This window comes from Scyliorhinus canicula, chromosome 4 (genome assembly GCF_902713615.1).
Source record: "Scyliorhinus canicula chromosome 4, sScyCan1.1, whole genome shotgun sequence".
NCBI lineage: Eukaryota > Metazoa > Chordata > Chondrichthyes > Carcharhiniformes > Scyliorhinidae > Scyliorhinus > Scyliorhinus canicula.
This window is the reverse complement of record NC_052149.1, coordinates 212225189-212245017: the sequence shown is the minus strand read 5'-3', so window position 1 is coordinate 212245017 and position 19829 is coordinate 212225189. Positions and strand designations below refer to the sequence as shown.

Here is a 19829-nt window from a genome sequence, read left to right as displayed (position 1 = left end):
AGGTGGTACTGCTGGGTTATGGGGCGGAGATGTGGGCTTAAGTGGGGGGCTCTTTCTAAGGGCCAGTGCAGACTTGGTGGACCAAATGGCCTCCTTCTATGGCATTGCCAAGGTGCCAAGCTGGCATTTTCTGCATGCGTGTGATTGGGGTGACCTGCGGAGGCAGGGCTGGGGACACTCCCATAGTGCTTTTGGGCTGGAGGTAGGAGGTCGGGGATCACTTCAGAGATCAGGCCATTTAAAAATGGTATTCCGATCTCTCGCTACACTGGGGAACTTCGCTCACTGGAACTCCCCAGTGTACAAAACAGGGCTAATTGCGGCCTCAGCCGCTGGACACACGTGGCTAAACATGCTCACTATGGGACTTTGTGCCCATTTGGTTGAATCAAGCCCCATATATCTAGTATGTGGGAGTAAGGAAATATTATAATCTCAGTTTTGCATGAAACTAATTAATTTTATGATATTTGTGCTCCAATTCTGCATTCACAATCCTAATCTTGTCAATTTTTAATGTACTTTCTCAGGCCCATTACTGCTGCAATCAGTTCTGCGAGTGTATCGGTTTCCTGTGCAAAATGTAATGAAGACAAGCACGAAGACTTGGCACCCAGCAACCTGCAAAGACCAAGAGGAAAGTCCTTGAATGAACTGGCGTTGTCACTAGCTAGAAGTCCCACGCTACTGAGCCAAAGTTCTGACCAGCTCCACTGCTTGGTGACTGATGGTGAACCTGGATCCGAAACGGGAAATGTGGGATCTCAAGGAAGAACGAGTGAAGTGCAGGCGAAATGGAATAATGTAGCACTGACATCGAAAAAAGGACCCCTACCCCTACCGGGACTGCCTTTTCCCAAACAAAACTGGACTAAATTAAAGAGGGAAGAAATTAAGTCAGGAACCAACCAGGTCTCAGCTGCCACTGTGCTGGAGAGAGGTTCCAACATGGTCAAGGTTCATGCAGGTTATTTGGGTGCAGAATCTCCCTCTCCTCGATCTCCATCTCCACATTGCAGGTTGCCACCACCACTCAGGAAACCAGGGGATCAGCCGAATTCCCTTTCACCCCTGTCTTGCTGGGAAGATGAAGTATTTCTCGAGGATTCCTGTATAATATCAGAAAACAATCCACCAGATCCTTACATAGCTTCCGAAAACATTTCTGTTCAATTTGACCTCTCACAACAGCATCTGTCAAAAACATTCGAACCTTCACCCACGGAGACATCAACAAATAAAGAAACCAAAGTAACTACGCAATTGATCAGGTAAGGCAGCAAAGATGGGTTCATTTTATTGTTTTATTGCAGTTTTTAAATACTCTGACATTTATCTTACCCACAGGACCAATACTAAAAGCTTAAGTGTCTCCTTTAACTTGGCTTCAGGTATAGCACAGTCAATGTATTTCAAAGCTTTAGCTGCAAATATAAAACTCAGTATTAGGGACAAGGTCACCCCCTCGAATGTATCCGGTTTCTCCTTCACTGTCCATATTTCATGCTTTACCTGTGGAAATGAAAGATAACAAAGACAGCACATGGGTAAGCTTGACACCAAAAGTGCTACACCTCAAGTTTCCAGTTTGTTGAATGTCGAATCGTGGTGCTGCTGGAAATTTTAATTAGTCTTGAAGGGGGAGGAGAGTGCCGTGTGGGGATGGGACCCTCACTGCTGCTACCCATGGCCTCCAGAAATCTTAATATGGCTTTGCTGAGAAGTGGACAGGCACCTCCCTTTATAAACCAAAGGATCAATCTCAACCATGGTCATAGTGGGAGCTACCTCTCATCTGAGTGACAATGGAGAGGAATGTTTGTGCTATTTGATCATCTTTATTATTGTCACAAGTAGGCTAACACAGCAACAAAGTTACTGTGAAGATCCCCTAGTTGCCACACTCTGGTGCCTGTTTGAGTACACTGAGGGAGAATTCAGAATGTCCAATACACCTAACAACCACGTCTTTCAGGGCTTGTGGGAGGAAACCGGAGCACCCGGAGGAAACCCACGCAGCCACGGGGAGAACATACAGATTCTCCACAGACAGTGCACCAAGCCAGGAATTGACCTGGGACCCTGGTGCTGTGAAGCAACAGTGCTAGCTACTGTGCTGCCCCCTCTGATGTAAGAAAATCATTTCCTCTTTTGCACAAGCCCAAAAATATATTAAATGTTCTTATAATACTTTTTATTGCTTTCTGTGAACCAATCCTGCTTGGACTCTATTAACTGATGGTCTTTTAGTTCAGGGCTCTGTTAATAATCCTCATCAATACCAATCCTTTATTGCCCCACCAGGGTAATGTCAGAATAATGTTGGAAAATACCTTTCCCAGCACATTTTTCCTTTCTTTTCCTTCCGTGGTGGAAGCCAACTATGGTTATGGGCTAAAATGCAATGTGGACATTTATGGTGGATGTGGTTGGTAGAGAAGAGGGACCTCCTGATCCAACTGGGAGCTGACTCATTAATTGTGAATCTGAGATGCTTTTCAAATGTCATCTTAACTATAGCTTTTAGACATCACTCCATGTTTCTCTCTCCTAGTGGAAACAATTCACTGACAACAAGGGAATCTGTTCAAATAAATCCAGGAGGAAATGGTAAGGAACATCATTACAGGTACATGCCATCAGAGTTGGGATCTTTGGCAAATTGTTCAAACACCAGTTTCGAAATGCCCGGAACAACATCTATGGCACAAGCTGAAAAGTCTGTTGAGGGTGAAAGTGAGAACAATAAGTTGTTTCCAGTAAAAAGCCATCAAGATAACAGGAAAGAACTAACTCAGCAACTTTCAACAGACCCAGGTACTGTCTCGGTCCAACGGAGGGTGAAGACAAAGTCCCCTGAAGACCTGAGAATGGAGGAGCTCATGAAGGAAATTATAGATGAGGATCATTCACTCGCAGATGTCCTTGATCCCAGTCCCAGAAGGAAAACTATAATGGATCTTGTGGAAGAGTTGTTTCAAAAGGATACCTTAGTGCTTGAGGCATGTCAGAGGAAGCAAACGATCAGTCCGACAATGGAGAAAGAAACCAAGACTACGTAAGTAATTAACGTACACATTCTTGCATGTACCCTGCCAATAAATTTATAGTGTGAAAGCAGTAAGAAGTCTTACAACACCAGGTTAAAGTCCAACATGTTTGTTTCAAACACTAGCTATCGGAGCACTGCTCCTTCCTCACCCGAGGAAGGAGCAGTGCTCCGAAAGCTGGTGTTTGAAACAAACCTGTTGGACTTTAACCTGGTGTTGTAAGACTTCTTAATGTGCTCACCCCAGTCCAACGCCGGCATCTCCACATCATAGTGTGAAAGGATTACTGAAAATTGAGTGAGCAAAGGGATGCCTTTAAGATCTTAAAATATGTTGATAATGATTTTGGAACACTTGTCATCATGCTTGATGTAGTCAGAATAGTGATTTTAGTTATTAATTCTATTCTTTAGCCTCCACCAATGTTGTTTTGAACTGTGCAAGAATGAGCTAGACTGGTTCCCCATCCAATTTCCTCACTTCCTTTGTGCGGGTCACTTGTCAGGTGCCACTGGTAGGTGAGTTCAAGATCTGGGGCAGGGTTGGAGGGTAACTATACCCTGAGTTTAGTGGCACATTGGGATATGAATTGATGCATTACGAAATGGGTTCAGGCCAAGAGTGCCCGGGTAACACTAGTTGGGATGTGAATTAACGTTTAATAGCAAAAGTTTAGCTCTTTCTGTGATATGTAAATGGATAAACCCTGGGCAGAAGTATTCTGCTCTGACACTGGCAGCAGCATCTTCTTCTTTCTCCTTTCTCCAGTGTTATAAATGTTATTGAAACTGTTCAAATATAAAGTGATTATTGGTTAGCGTCCAGGGTCATCCGCAAACCAAGCCATACAGAAAATCTCACTCGCTATCACTTTTCCCATGTACCTACCTGACAGCGACAATGAAATGTGTACTGAGAACAATTGGAAAAGATAGTGGGCGGGATTGTCCAGTCCCCCAGCCATGCGTTTCTCAGAAGCACGCCATTCGATGGTGACGGTCCCACTTGTCAATGGGATTTCCCATTGAAGTCACCCCATGCCAGCAGGAAACCCGCGCATGGGGTTGTACTGCCGGCGGGAAAAGAGAATCCCAACGGTCGGAGAATTCCGACCAGTATCTTTGTGCCTGAGCTCTCAGTGCCATCTGGAGCAACAGACTAACCCAGTGCTGAGGTTGAGAAGAGACCGGGGTCCAGCAGCGACGTAATGTGTCACTGGTCATATGGCATTTTTATTGTGGAAAAATATAACCAAACCTGCTCACAAAATGGTGCACAACAAGGAGCAATAACTAGGGTTGCAATTTATTTTGTATTTAGTACTTCATATAAAACTGTCAGATACCATAGGTTTTTGGATCCATCAGCAATTCCCTGCATTCCTTTAATTTGCTCCACTGTAAATGGAGAGACAAATGTGACATTGATATGTTTAATTGCATCACACAGCCGAGGAAAAGGACTGTAGCGAGTGGCAAGAACATGCTGCTGAACACCACTGGCTGACAAATTTATCTTAAATTAATAATGGTTGGGTTTTTTCATGCTACTCTCAGGATGAATTTAACTCTTCTACAAGATCCATTATAGTTTTCATTCAGGGACTGGGATCAAGGACACTTGATCCATCTAATATCATCCATTACTATTAGGCTTAATTTTACCTTTTTCTGGCTTGCTCTTGGTGCCCTTTATCCTATTATGGTGGAGCTGAAGTGGTAGTCTGGATCTACCTTTTTCATCCTAATTACCATTTAAATGTAGTAAAATCTTTATTATCAGACAATTGAAGGTACCGGTTAATCAAAAATGCTGGTTAAGGAGGAGTTCCATTTATTAATGATTACAGCACTATATTTGTGGCATGAACGAATATGGAAGTATTATAGAAAAAAAAGAGACATGCTATCAAAACTTTTCATCCTGCACTCATCAAGGCAGCTTGCATGAAAATGGAGGTCAAGGTGCTGAGGCAACAACAGGCCTGTTCATCTGATTTTTGCCCCATTTCCATCAGAATCCTTTACAATCTCAAGTGGGATCATGGAGGTGCATCCAGCAGCCAGGGCTCTATTTTAACTTCCCCACTGCCTGGTAATAACGAGGCTTGTTAAAATCGGACTGAACCATTCCTTTCCCACTCCAATCTGTCCAACTACAATGTGAAATGAAGGGTGGCATGGACACCCACCCCCTGTCCTCTTGATTACTCTTGCCATCTCTTCCACCAGTCTAGCGGAAGTCATGCTGTAACAGTGTTGACTTTCCTGACCTGTAAGAACAACCTTTTAGTGACAGAAATTCTAGTGGTAGCCCACCTTACATAGATTTTACAAGCTAGAAATAGACCATTTGGGCCAGCAAGTTCACTCCGTTGTTTATGCAACATTCCACTTCAGCTAATCCCTTTAACATATCCTTCTATCCCTTTTTGCCTCATTAAAATACCTCAAAGTTCCTTGAATAGGAAATTACCTATAGTGGTATAATGGAGTGAACAGAAGTCCTTCCCCTAGAAGAGTGGAATTGAGATTGAAGATCAGCCGTCGAATGGCAGTGCAGGCTCGAGAAGGCCATATACTCTATTCCTGCTGCTATTGATCATGTTAAAATAAATTCCCACCTGGTCTATTGATATCATCCATTGGAGTGAGGCAGAGAATTTCGCAATTGAGAATTCTCACCAACTGCTTTGTGCTCTGGACTCGTGCGCACCCATTAAACGCTTGTTTGGGTCACCCTCCCTCCAAACTTATTTAAGACTCTGCTTGCCACCAAGGCAGGATATAAGTTGGAGAAGGATTTGAACCCACATCCTGAGAGTTGTAACAATATTACAATATTAGTTCACTACATCAACCTGATGAGACCATCAATTCACGCGACACGTGGTTAGAAGTGAACAGGGGTTTTAATCGTCTTACAACAGAGCCTGCCTGTGACGAGATGAACTCTAGATGAACTGGCAGGCAGGCTCCGACTGCCAAGCTTTATACAACCAGTGGGGGGGGGGGGGGGGAGGAGAGAGAGTCATGGGTGGAGCCCAGTACAAACTTCCGTACATTCCCAGTACACCTCCTCCTAGGGGCAGAGCCGCGCAACTGCTCGTGTGCCGAGCTTACAGAGGCATGGTACAACATGATAACAGTGTGAATTATGCTATTATGATTCACCACACAACCAGTCTCTTATTTTCCAAATGATGTGTTTCACAATGGTAGTTTGGAATTGGTAGAATTACAGTAAGAGTACAAAAGAGAAAATCTTTGGTTTCAAATTCCAGCATCCGCAGTAATTTGCTTTTATTACGGTAAGAGTAAGGGGAATCAGCTGGAGGGGTATTGGAGGGAGGTGTTCAGTGGTCCTGTCTAAAACTGGAGGGCAACACGGTAGCACAAGTGGTTAGCACTGTGGCTTCACAGCGCCAGCGTCCCAGGTTCGATTCCCCACTGGGTTAATGTCTGTGCGGAGTCTGCACGTTCTCCCCGTGTCTGCGTGGGTTTCCTCCGGGTGCTCCGGTTTCCTCCCACAGTCCAAAAATGTGCAGATTAGGTGGATTGGCCATGCTACATTGCCCTTAGTGTTCAAAAAGGTTAGGAGGGGTTATTGGGTTACGGGGATAGGGTGGAAATGAGGGCTGAAGTGGTCGGAACAGACTCGATGGGCCAAAGGCAGATCCTGTTGGGTTGAAGGTTAGATTCTCCACCCTGTGCCCTGGCATGGGGGGGGGGGGGGGGGGTTCTGTTGTTCTGTTGGAGTTTTTAAGACTTGAGAAGCAGAAGTTCGAGTTGAGGGGAAGGATGGAAGGGTTCTAGAATTCATGGACTTTGTTTATTGTGCAGTTTCAAGAATTGGATGACATAGGACATGGGGCGTGGGGGTTGGGGTCAGGAGGGGGGGGGGGGTTTAGACTGTGTATTTTGTTGATGACTATGTACGGGGGATGGTGGATTCCTGACTTTTCTTTGATGTTTGTATTTAAAATGTTGAGGTTTGTTTGGGGGTTGGTGGGCAGAAGGAATTGTTGGCCAGGGGATTGACATTGTATTTGTTACAGTTGATTGTTGGTGGGTGTAAATTTGGATGAAAATGTGAAAAAGGGGGAAAATAAAAATATTTTTAAAAATAAGAGTAAGTGGAATCACAGAGGTCATGTTGATGCCTGATATTCTGTAGTGTTAATGCAGTTCATTGGAAATATAACCCCTGCTCTCTTATCCAATTCTTTTTATCAGAGACAAGCAAGATACTCAATTCTCATCTTCTCCAAAAGGAGATTCTCAATCTGAATTACCAATCAAAATTAATCAGGAAAAGGAAAAGGCCAAGTGTGAAATGGAGTGCCCAAGTGGTGCCTCAGAAAAGAAGGTGAGTGTTTAATGATGAGACCCCAGTTCCAGCTCTGTTCCTCTGAAGCCAACGTTGGGGATAACTGCATTGCAGTATCATACACTCGATACAATGTACTTTCACTCTTGTCACCTGCAACGTGACATTCTATTTTGTGTTCACCACCTCTGTGCTTCAGACAAATTTTCACAGTGTCCTAATGCCCTTAGGCAGGGGATCATCTTCCAATGGCCTGTTCCTTGGCTCGTCACCTACTAATGGAAGATAGCCTGGCACATTCTAATGTGTTACAAGTAATGAGAAAAGGTTTCTTCTGTGCAACAAAATCGTTAATGTATTCTTTATAAATGAACTTTATTTTTTGTTGCACAGAGGCAGCCTCACATTGGTACTAAATTGCAGGGATGTGGTATTATCACATTTAGTGTTTTTTGGGGGTTTTTCTCTTACAAAACGTTTTGGGATTAAGTTGTACTTCTCGTGTTGTATTTTCGAACGTAAATTATAAGGAATGTCACAAGTTTGGGAATTGGGTATTAAAACCAGATGACCCAATATGGGGACAGTCACGACATAGAATTCATTTCAAATTCATATGACAAAGATTTATTTATTGTATTCTCCAGACCCATTAGCTGGGATGACCAGGGGATAATTAGTTGTCTCATCCTGAGGGCTAACTAGTATTGCCACCTTTTGTGGGAGGCCAATTTTGTTCACTTAGCTCAGGCCTGAGGTGCCTGGGGAACATATACTCCTGGATGAGTGGGTAACCACTTGGTTGATAGCTCTGTTGATGAATCCCTGCATGAGAAAATGTCAAAGACAACAGCCCTCTGCTTACTGGGATCAGAATTAACAGACATTGGAAGAGAGTTGTTCGGTTTTGAACACAGGAGTCCTCAACACATCCATGACCCAGGGCTGCAAAACCAACAATTTAGGAAGTTTGGTTTGGAAGTTGATTTACCTAGAAAGAAAAACAAGTAAGTCAGCCCCTGAAAGAAATAGGACGTGTGGTTTATTATTTTTCCAAGGAGAGAGTGGGATTGATTGGGACAAAATTTTCTTTGTGACATCATGTGATCACTGGCTACTTCCAAACTGAAACAGCTTAACAATCCCTGCCTGACCTTGTTCTACTAAGTGTTTCTCTGTCTGCCTTCAAACTATATGGAAAATCATACATGAAGGCACCATTTCCAATTTAGACCACAAGGGGTGCCATTGGTATATACAAGTGTTTTAGAGTTACCAGCTCTGATTTGGTTTATTCCAGGGGGCAAAACCATGTGACATTTGATCACATGACATGTCCTGCAGTTTCTTTTCTGATAAGATCCCTTTATTCCCCAGATCCTCCTCTTTCCAGGGTAAGTCACTCTATTACTTCTTGTAAGCTCTTTGTAATACCCGTACAATGGGATAGGTCTGAAAAATTGACATTCCCTACAATTGCAACTTTACTTGCTGAGTACATTTTCTGCAAAATAGGTCAAGTTTATTATTATTTTTTAGATAGCACTGGATTTTCATTGCTCAGAAATACCAAAGAAAGAGTCCATCTGAGTATTTTTCCTGTTTAGAAAAGTTACCTCACTGCAGTTCATGTCTGCCATCGCTACAAGAATGGTCGGTGACACCACATTGTACACGTTCCCAGCATTACACAAACAACTGAAAGTTTAACCCCAGACTCAAAACGTTACCGATTTCTCATGCATATCTATAAGAGTTAGAGATGACTTAAAAAATCATTCAACCATGCTGGGATTATACCAAGGCACTAATTCATTTGACTTGCAATCCTTAATAAATGTCAAGACACTTGGGGCCGGAGTTTTGCCATAAAAGTTGGAAACTTAAATTGGGACATTCCACCGGTGTGAAGGAATGGCGAAGCAAAGCCCTTGTTTGCCCTTCAGGAGGGCTTGCGTCTCCTCCATAAATTTGTGACTCCTACACTGCGGTTAATTTTTTTTTAATAACCTTTATTGTCACAAGTAGGCTTACATGAACACTGCAATGAAGTTACTGTGAAAATCCCCTCGTCGCCACACTCTGGCGCCTGTTCGGTACAGTGAGGGAGAATTCTGAATGTCCAATTCACCTAACAGCACTTCTTTCGGGACTTGTCGGAGGAAACCGAAGTACTCGGAGGAAACCCCGCAGACACAGGGAGAACGTGCAGACTCCACACAGACAGTGACCTAAGCCAGGAATTGAACCTGGGATCTGTGAAGCAACAGTGCTAACCACTGTGGTACCGTGCAGGCCCTTGGAATGACAAAAATGGGCTCTGTTTGAACTCAACACTAATTTTAGATGGCCCCACTGAATTCAGGTTGCCCATTTGTGTGATTCACACCCTGCACTCTTTCCCCCCTCCCAACCCCCAGCCCCATAACTGGCCAGAAATGCGATCTGCCAGAAATGAAGGCAGCCACATCTGTTATTAGTTGCACCTGGTTATACAGAAGATGAGTGTCTCCATTGCTCTCTAGTTGTATCAAATGACATCCAATCAAACTACATAGACCTTGGTCTTTTTACTGTTTAGCAGTTTCTACGTGCCCCTATATTTCTATTTGTATAACTTGATATTGGGAAGTGTGAGCACACCCCTGAACATGTGCTGCACATTTTTTAACAGAAAGATTATGGGCTGAATTCTCCACCATCGGGATTCTCCGTTTTGCCGGCAGCCCAGGGGTTTCCCGACGGTGTGGGGCTGCCCCACAATGGGAAACCCCATTGACCAGCTGGTGAAACGGAGAATCCCGATGGTGTACTGCAGTGGGACAGAGAATCCCACCCTATAAATTTCTAATCTTTTTAAAAATATAAATTAAGAGTACCCAATTCCTTTTTTCCAATTAAGGGGCAATTTAGCGTGGCCAATCCACCTCACCTGCACATCTTGGGTTGCGTGGGCGAAACCCACGCAAACACGGGGAGAATGTGCAAACTCCACATGGACAGTGACCCAGAGCCAGGATTGAACCTGGGGCCTCGGTGCCCTGAGGCAGCAGTGCTAATCACTGCGCCACTCTGCTGCCCCATAAATTTCTAATCTTTGAATCGGTTTGTGATTATGTTGCACATAAAACTCAGAAGAGACCTTCACCTCATATCATTGCCTCATCCTGCGATGTATATTAAAATCTGGCCTGCCAGCCTAGTGAGAGAGATGAGTCCAGTATATACATGGTGGCCATGTGCTTCTTGCTGCGTTTCTGATGTGTTCTAACTTTCTGTCATTTTAACTACTAGGAGCCACAGTTCAATTTCCTATTGCAGGAACCAAATAGTTCCATCACTCACCTTGGCCCTCACTTGCCACTCTTCTTCCCCAGGTATAAAATTGCGAGTGTGTTTCAAGAGAATGTGCATCCTAAAAATTATTTTGCTTTGATTTTCAGAAGGAACTAATTAACACAATTAAATGTAAACTTCAAAAGCTTCAGGAAGCTAAAGCTAGCTTAAATGAAGATGTCAAAATGAATAGCACGCTAGGTGAAGACATTGAGGCCTGGGTCAATGATGTCTGCTCACCAAATGAAATCGAGAAATACAAGACTTTCATCGAGGATTTGGGCAAGGTGATGAACTTGCTGCTGTGTCTCTCAAGCCGCCTGGTGCGAGTAGAAAGCGCCCTGACTAAAGTCAACGAGGCCACTGACGTGGGAGAGAAGGTTTGTTTCAATAATCTAGTTGTATTTGGGTTGGCATTTTACTGGAGTTGACATTACTGAAAAGAATCAGGAGTCAAAATATTCTATTTGTTACTGCCAGAATATTAAATATTTCCCACTGATTTTGGCTGTTGATTCATGTGAATTTTGAGATCCCCATCTAATGCTAATCTAAGCACGTAGCACGATTACCTGCATTGCATTTTAAGGAAAGAGCATTCTTGTGATTCTGCACCTAAAGAGAAACAACATTCAGGTGCAGAAGCATTCCTTCTTCCTAGTAATATGGCGTAAAACAGCATGTCAGAGAATGTTTCATTCCTGTCAAGTAGTTCCCATGTACTGTCAGCAATTACATTTAAATTTAGCGTTGCTGATAGTAGGCTCATGGGACTGATTCATAAGTTTGTGGATTTAGATTTGCTACAGAATTGAACATGCAATTTAGGTTAATGCCGAGAACTGAATCTTTATCTGGGTTTGGGAAAAGCCGACCTGCACACTTTCGTGACTGGCAAACTGCCCACCCAATCCATGTTCTCAGTGCAGTTTACGAGCTGTGAACCAGTGCAGTTGGTGAGCTGTGAGCCAGTGCAGTTTGCGAGCTGTGAACCAGTACAGTTGGTGAGCTGTGAGCCAGTGCGGTTTGCGAGCTGTGAGCCAGTGCAGTTGGTGAGCTGTGAACCAGTGCAGTTTGAGAGCTGTGAACCAGTGCGGTTTGCGAGCTGTGAACCAGTGCAGTTTGCGAGCTGTGAGCCAGTGCGGTTTGCTAGCTGTGAGCCAGTGCGGTTTGCAAGCTGTGAGCCAGTGCAGTTGGTGAGCTGTGAACCAGTGCAGTTTGAGAGCTGTGAGCCAGTGCGGTTTGCAAGCTGTGAGCCAGTGCGGTTTGCGAGCTGTGAGCCAGTGCGGTTTGCGAGCTGTGAGCCAGTGCGGTTTGCAAGCTGTGAGCCAGTGCAGTTGGTGAGCTGTGAACCAGTGCGGTTTGCAAGCTGTGAGCCAGTGCGGTTTGTGAGCTGTGAGCCAGTGCAGTTTGCGAGCTGTGAGCCAGTGCGGTTTGCGAGCTGTGAGCCAGTGCGGTTTGCGAGCTGTGAGCCAGTGCGGTTTGCAAGCTGTGAGCCAGTGCAGTTGGTGAGCTGTGAACCAGTGCGGTTTGCAAGCTGTGAGCCAGTGCGGTTTGCGAGCTGTGAGCCAGTGCAGTTTGCGAGCTGTGAGCCAGTGCAGTTTGCGAGCTGTGAGCCAGTGCGGTTTGCGAGCTGTGAACCAGTGCGGTTTGCGAGCTGTGAACCAGTGCGGTTTGCGAGCTGTGAGCCAGTGCGGTTTGCGAGCTGTGAACCAGTGCAGTTGGTGAGCTGTGAGCCAGTGCGTGAGGAGTGTGAGTACAGAGCCCTGCTGGTTAGAAGATGCACCTTGGTTCCCAAAGGCCGTATCCCAGCTCCCACCATTGCTTACAGGCCCCTGAAACAAACTCCTCATTCCCCCTACACCCAACCAGCCCCATGCCAGTCCATGCCCCTCAGATCACCCATGTCATTAATTTCATCCATAAGTCCCCCTTGTATCCTCCTTCGCCATTTGCCCAGTATGATAACTGCCAAGTAACATTCGTGCCACACAAATGCCAGGCACTGACCATCTCCAACAAAAGAGAAACCCTTGAAATTGAATGGCATTATCATCGCTGAATGCCCCACTATCAACATCCTGGAGGTTACCATTGACCAGAAACTCAAATGTACCAGCCATATAAATACTGTGGCTACAAGAACAGGGTAGAGGCTGGGAATTCTATGGAGGGTAACTCATACTTGACTCCCCAAAGCCTTCCCACCATCATCAATGCACAAGTGTGATGGAATATTCTCCACTTTCCTGGATTAGATCAGCTCCAACAGCACTCAAGAAGCTTGACACAATTTGGATAAAGCATTGGGCTTGATTGGACCAAAACACCACCTTCAACATTCACTCCCACCATTACCAACATACAGTAGCAGCTGGATATACCAAGTACAAGGTGCACTGCAGCAATCCCCAGGGTTCCTTTGACAGCACCTTCCAAACCCGTGACCTCTAGCATCTAGAAGAACAAGGGCAATAGGAGCATGGGAACATCACCACCTGCCAGTTCTCCTCCAAGCCACATGATCCTGGAACACTATCACTGTCCGTCACTGTCACTGGGTCAAATTCCTTGAACTTCCTTCCTTACAGCACTGTGGTTGTTCCTACACCGCGTCAACTGCAGTAGTTCAAGAAGGCGACTCACTAGCACCTTTTCAAGGCCACTTTGGGATGTACACTAAATGTGCACAATGCCCACATCACGTGGATGAATAAATACCAAAAACTGCACTACATATAGTCCTCAAACAGAACTCAATTTCAACTTAAAATATTTTACACTTGCTGGGGAAAAAACGAAACTCTCACCATTGATGATGGATTGGGGAATGTTGCTTAAAGGGATGACAGCGGAGGGGCAATGGAAAACATTGAAAGAGCAAATGGGTAAACTGCACCAATTGTTAATTTCTGCCTGGCACAAAAATAAAATGGAAAAAGTGACCAAACCATGGCTTACAAATAAAATTAGAGACAGTATTAGATCCAAGGAAGAGGCATACAAAGTGGTCAGCACAAAACAGCAGACCTGAGGATCGGGAGCAGTTTAGAATTCAGCAAAGGAGGAAAAAAAGATTGATTAAGAAGGGGAAAAGAGTGTACGAGAGTAAGCTTGTGGGAAACATAAAAACTGACCATAAAAGTTTCTAAAGGTATGTGAAGAGACAAGAATTGGTGAAGACAAATGTAGGTCCCTGACAGTCAGCAAAAGTGGAATTTATCATGGGGAACAAAGAAATGGCTGACCAATTAAACACTTACTTGGGTCTGTCTTCACAAAGGAGGACACAAATAACGTACCAGAAATTTTGGGGAACACAGTTTACTCAGAGGGAGGAACTGAAGGAGATCGGTATTAGTAAATAAAATGGTGTTGGGGAAATTAATGGGATTGAAGGCCGATAAATCCCCGGGGCCTGATAATCTACAGATTACTTAAGGAAGTGGTTCTTGAAATAGTGGATGCATTGGTGGTCATCTTCCAAGATTGTATAGACTCTGGGACAGTTCCTATGGATTAGAGGACAGCTTGTGTCACCCCCACTTTTTAATAGGAAAAGTAGAGAGAAAACAGGGAATTATAAACCCGCAAGCTTGACATTGGTAGTAGGGGAAATGCTAGAGTCCATTACAAAAGATTTAATAATAGAGCACTTGGAAAACAGTGACAGGATCAGGAAGTGTCAGCATAGATTTGCGAAAGGCAAATCATGCTTGACGAAATCAACTGGAATTCTTCGAGGATGTAACTAGTAGTGTTGATGAGGGGGGAGCCAGTGAATGTAGTTCATTTAGAATTTCAGAAAGCTTTTGACAAATGTCCCAGAGAAGAGATTAGCGTATAAAATTAAAGTGCATGGGATTGGGGGTAACATATTAAGATGGATAGAAAATTGGTTGGCAGACAGGAAACAAATGGTAGGAATAAATGAGTCTTGTTCCAAGTGACAGACGGTGACTAGTGGGGTACCACAAGGATCGGTTCTAGGACCCCAGCTATTCAAAATAAATATTAATGATTTGGATGAGGGAACTAAATGTAATATCTCCAATTTTGCAGATGACGTAAAGCTGGATGGGAGGGTGAGGATGATGCAGAGATCCTTCAGTGTGATTTGGATAAGTTTAATGAGTGGTCAAATGCATGGTGGATACGGTATAATGTGGATAAATGTGAGGTTATCCACTTTAGTAGAAAAATCAGGAAGGCAGATTACTATCTGAATGGCTATAGATTGAGAAAAGGGAAAGTGCAACGAGACTTGGATGTTCTTGTACACCAGTTGTTGAAAGTAAGTATGTTGGTTCAGTAGGCGATGAAGAAGGCAAATGGTACGTTGGCCTTCATAGTGAAAGGATTCGAACACAGGAGCAGGGATGTCTTGCTGCAGTTATACAGGTGAGACCACACCTGCAATAGTTTTGGTGTCCTTATCTGAGGAAGGATGTTCTTGCTATGGAGGGAGTGCAATGAAGGTTTACCAGGCTGATTCCTGGGGTGGCAGGACTGCCATATGAGGAGACATTGAGTCAGTTAGGATTATATTTGCTGGAGTTTGCAAAATGAGGATGGATCTCATAGAAACCTATAAATTCTAACAAGACTAGACAGGGTAAATGCAGGAAGATGTTTCTGATGGCGGGGAGTCCAGAACCAGGGGTTACAGTCTGAGGATACTGCGTAGACCATTTAGGACTGCGATGAGGGGAAATTTCTTCACCAGGGAGTGGTGAGCCTATGTAATTATCTACCACAGAAAGCAGTGTGGCCAAAACATTGTATTTTTTCAAGAATTAGTTCAATGTAGCTCTTGGGGTTAAAGGGGTCAAAGGGTACGGAGGTAAAGCGGAATCAGGTTACTGAATTAGATGATCAGCCAGTCATGATGAATGGTGGAACAGGCTTGAAGGGCCAAATGGCCTACGCCTACTCCTATTTTCTATGTTTCTATCAAATAAAAGCCTCTCCATCATTTATATTAAACAAACAAATGCATTGTGGCATGTGAAATAAACCTTGTAATACTTACAATCCGACTACTGTATGTCAGCAAACCAGAAACCACATCAAAGACACAATCTTATTATTACAACTTCTTGAAGCTGTCATTAATTCCCAGATGACTGAAACCAATTAGCACTTGAAACTCAGTCAAACATTGATAATGGTCACATATGACCAAACTATAGACAGTCTAGGATGTAAAGACCAGAAGGCACGCATTTCAATTTCAAACCAGAATGCCTGTCTATAATATAAGTAATCAGGTGGTCAGACTTTTTGTGTCAAAACCAGTCTTTTTTTCAGCCAGAGCCATTTAAATCACCGTAGAAAAGATGACAGCATCCGCTGATAAGACACTTTGATGCATGTTTTACAGCATCATGGTGCTTTCTCCATTGGAAAAGTAAGGGTCAATCTGCCTTTAAAGGACAGATCTAATGCAATGCCCAAATAGTGACATCCGATGGTGTGAAAACACTTTACGCTGACCTTTCAGAATATTTCAGGCTCCTCAGCGGGCTTCCCATTTTCTCCATGAACTGACAAACATGGTTTGCTATTAATGGGCTTCCAAAACCTTTCACCACTGGACAAAAATAGTGTGTGGGAGGAAATCTGAATTTCACCATCCAATTAAAATGGGGAACCAGATCTCAGTCAGCACAAGTGTGCATTTTATACATTTCACACTCCTGAACCGCTAAGATGGCCAAAGGAAAATGGTGCAGGGTTAGGAATGCAGAGAAAAGTCCGATTTCCTACAAATAAATACAAATTATGGTCACTGGGACAAAATGTGCCTTTGAACCCGACAAATATTCAACCCTGAGAGAATGCTGTATGGTTCAGTGGAATGCTAAGCTAAAGCCTGGCCTACCTGTTCCTGTAGACATAAAATAGCCCATAATCATATTCAAAGAAGAGCACCAATAATTTTGCTTTGTTCAACGCTGACAAACTATAAATTAATTGACTGTTCATCTCATTTGATGCTTATTGGCTCATGCTGTTTGGAAATTGGCTGCTGCAATTTCTCACATAAAAGCTGACCACACAACAACATTAATTCATTGGTCATAAAGTCCTTTGGGATAGCTTTGGGACTTAAGGCACCATATAAAAGGAATTTCATGATGCCCGCCTGAATGGCGCAGTGGCATCAGGACAGTGGAGTCAGCATAGGAAACTCTGAAATTCCTGAATGAGTTGGACAAAATCTACACTTGAGCAGAACAGTGGCAGATGGGAATTCATATGGACATTGGCAAACAACTGCACAAAGGTTTGGAAAATAGGTGCCACATCTCAATGCTGTTCAACTTGCTCCAGGCGAAGTTGAAGAAGATGTAGGGACTTTAGTAAACTCAACACTGAACATATCCAATAAAATTAAGTAGCAATTGACACATTGGAAGGGAAGTTCCTCGGGGAGAGGGGAGGAATCATTGAACAAAGAACAAAGATAAGTACTGCACAGGAACAGGCCCTTCGGCCCTGCGCCGACCATGCTGCCCATCTAAACTAAAATCTTCTACACTTCCGGGGTCCGTATCCCTCTATTCCCATCCTATTCATGTATTTGTTCATATGCCCCTTAAACGTCACTATCATCCCTGCTTCCACCACCACCTCCGGGAGCGAGTTCCAGGCGCCCACTACCCTCTGTGTAAAAACATTCCTCGTACATCTCCTCTAAACCTTGTCCCTTTCACCTTAAACCTATGCCCCCTAGTAATTGACCCCTCTACCCTGGGATAAAGTCTCTGACTATCCTCTCTGTCTATGCTCCTCATAATTTTGTAGACCTCTATCAGGCCGCCCTTCAACCTCCGTTGTTCCAGTGAGAACAAACCAAGTTTATTCAACCTCTCCTCATAGCTAATGCCCTCCATACCAGACAACATCCTGGTAAATCTCTTCTGCACCCTCTATAAAGCCTCCACATCCTTCTGATAGTGTGGTGACCAGAATTGAACACAATACTCCAAGTGTGGTCTAACTAAGGTTCTATACAGCTGCAACATGACTTGCCAATTCTTATACTCAGTGCCCCGGCCAATGAAGGCAAGCATGCCATATGCCTTCTTGACTACCTTCTCTACCTGTGTTGCCCCTTTCAGTGACCTGTGGACCTGCACATCTAGATCTCTCTGATTGTCAATACTCCAGTCACTGTATATTCCCTACCTGTATTAGACCTTCCAAAATGCATTACCTCATATTTGTCCGGATTAAACTCCATCTCTCCGCCCAGGTCTCCAAACGATCTAAATCCTGCTGTATCCTCTGACAGTCCTCATCGCTCTCCGCAATTCCACCAACCTTTGTGTCATCCGCAAACGTACTAATCAGACCAGTTACATTTTCCTCCAAATCATATATACATACTATGAACAGCAAAGGTCCCAGCACCGATCTCTGCGGTACACCACTAGTCGCATCCCTCCAATCAGAAAAGCTCCCTTCCATTGCTCCTCTCTGCCTTCTATGACCTAGCTAGTTCTGTATCCATCTTGCCCGCTCACCTGTGATCCCGTGGGGCCGAAGGGACTGCCTTTCCTGCCACCGGCTCTTCTCTGTCATGCAGCATGGAGTGTTTCGTTCTGGTGGCCTCTAGCTAGTGCAGTGAGGCTGCCTCCATGAAGTTGGCATCTTCCCCATATGGCAGGGGGCCACCTACAAAGTGTGAGCGGCTCATCTGAATAGCAGCCAACAAGGATATTAATTATCCGAGGAGCAGATAGACTATCGGCACCTGGTCCGCTACTGGGAAAATTCACCGGGACTGCATTGGGCAGCTGTCCCAAGACCACTCAATGCAATGTTATTGCTGCCCTCTCTGCCTGCCACCTGGGGGCCTGGTAAAATTCAAGCCCGCAAGATCCAGAGCAGTCAGGGTAATACAATTCTAAAGTGAGAACAGGACAAAGTAGTTCAAACTAAAAAAATATAAATTTAGAATTGATATCACTATTTTCTTCACGTGAAGAGTAATGAATACGTAAAATAGATTTCCAGTTGGACTTGTGGAAACTGTGGGCGGGATTCTCTGCCACACCTGTTTTCTGCGTGAATTAATTAAAATGGGCCAAATGGTTTCCCTCATCTGTAATTATCTCGTGCTTGTGTGAAAAACACTTTACCCAATCAGTAGTTGGGTGGGGGCATTGCAGGAATAAAAACACTGGGTGCGATTCTCCGCACCCCACGCCGGGTGGGAGAATCGCGGGAGGGCCGGGCGAATCACGCCACGCCATGCTGCCCCCCCCCCCCCCCGCGATACTCCCACACCCCCCAAAATGGCATGTTGCGCTTTGCGACAGGCCGCTCGGAGAATCGCTGCTCGCTGTTTCTCACGGCGACCGGCGAATCTCCGGCCCGAATGGGCCGAGCGGCCTGTCGAACCTGGCCGGTTCACGCTGGCGCCAACCACACCTGGTCACTGCCGGCGTGAACAGCGCGCAACCAGTGAGTATGGGGCTTGTGGGGGGCGGATGGAGGATCAAGCACCACGGGCGTGCTCAGCAGATGTCTGGCCCGCGATCGGTGCCCACCGATCGTCGGGCCGGCGTCTCTAAAAGACGCACTCTTTTCCCTCCGCCGCCCCGCAAGATCAAGCCGCCAAGTCTTGCGGGGCAGCGGAGGGAAAGGCGGCAACCGCGCATGCGCGGGTTGGCGCCGACCAACCTGTGCATGTGCGGCTGACGTAACTTCGGCGCCGCCGGCTGCATCATTCCCGGCGCACCGCTTTGACGCAAGCGTCAAGGCCCGGCGCGTGGAATTCACGCGCCGCCGCTCCTAGCCCCCCCCCCCCCCCCTCTCCCGGGGGGGGGGATAGGGGGAGAGGAGCGGCCTCCGATGCTGGAGTGAAACACTCCGGGTTTCACTCCGTCGTCGGCTGTTTGTCTACCTTTGGGAGAATTGCGCCCACTGACTTCATGATGATTACCTGTGGATTGCACAGGCTCTGCCTTAACTGCAGGAAACGAAGATGTGGGTCCAGAGGTTTTGCAGGAATCTGTGTTTATTATAACCCTGCACTTTCATATTTATTTGCCTTAGCTTAAAGCAAATTTGACTAACCATTTACAGAAAGCACTGCATTTA

The 19829-nt window shown here is 45.0% G+C and overlaps 1 protein-coding gene across 1 annotated transcript in view; it reads left to right on the top strand.

Moving 5' to 3' along the window:
* The window catches only part of shroom1 (shroom family member 1), a 53335-nt gene that overhangs the window by 20136 nt on the left and 13370 nt on the right, over nucleotides 1–19829 (top strand). Inside the window, exons 4-7 of the mRNA XM_038796023.1 lie at nucleotides 531–1271; nucleotides 2555–3058; nucleotides 7286–7418; nucleotides 10823–11095. Coding sequence (XP_038651951.1) covers nucleotides 531–1271; nucleotides 2555–3058; nucleotides 7286–7418; nucleotides 10823–11095 — 1651 coding nt within the window. The remainder of the gene's footprint in view (nucleotides 1–530; nucleotides 1272–2554; nucleotides 3059–7285; nucleotides 7419–10822; nucleotides 11096–19829) is intronic.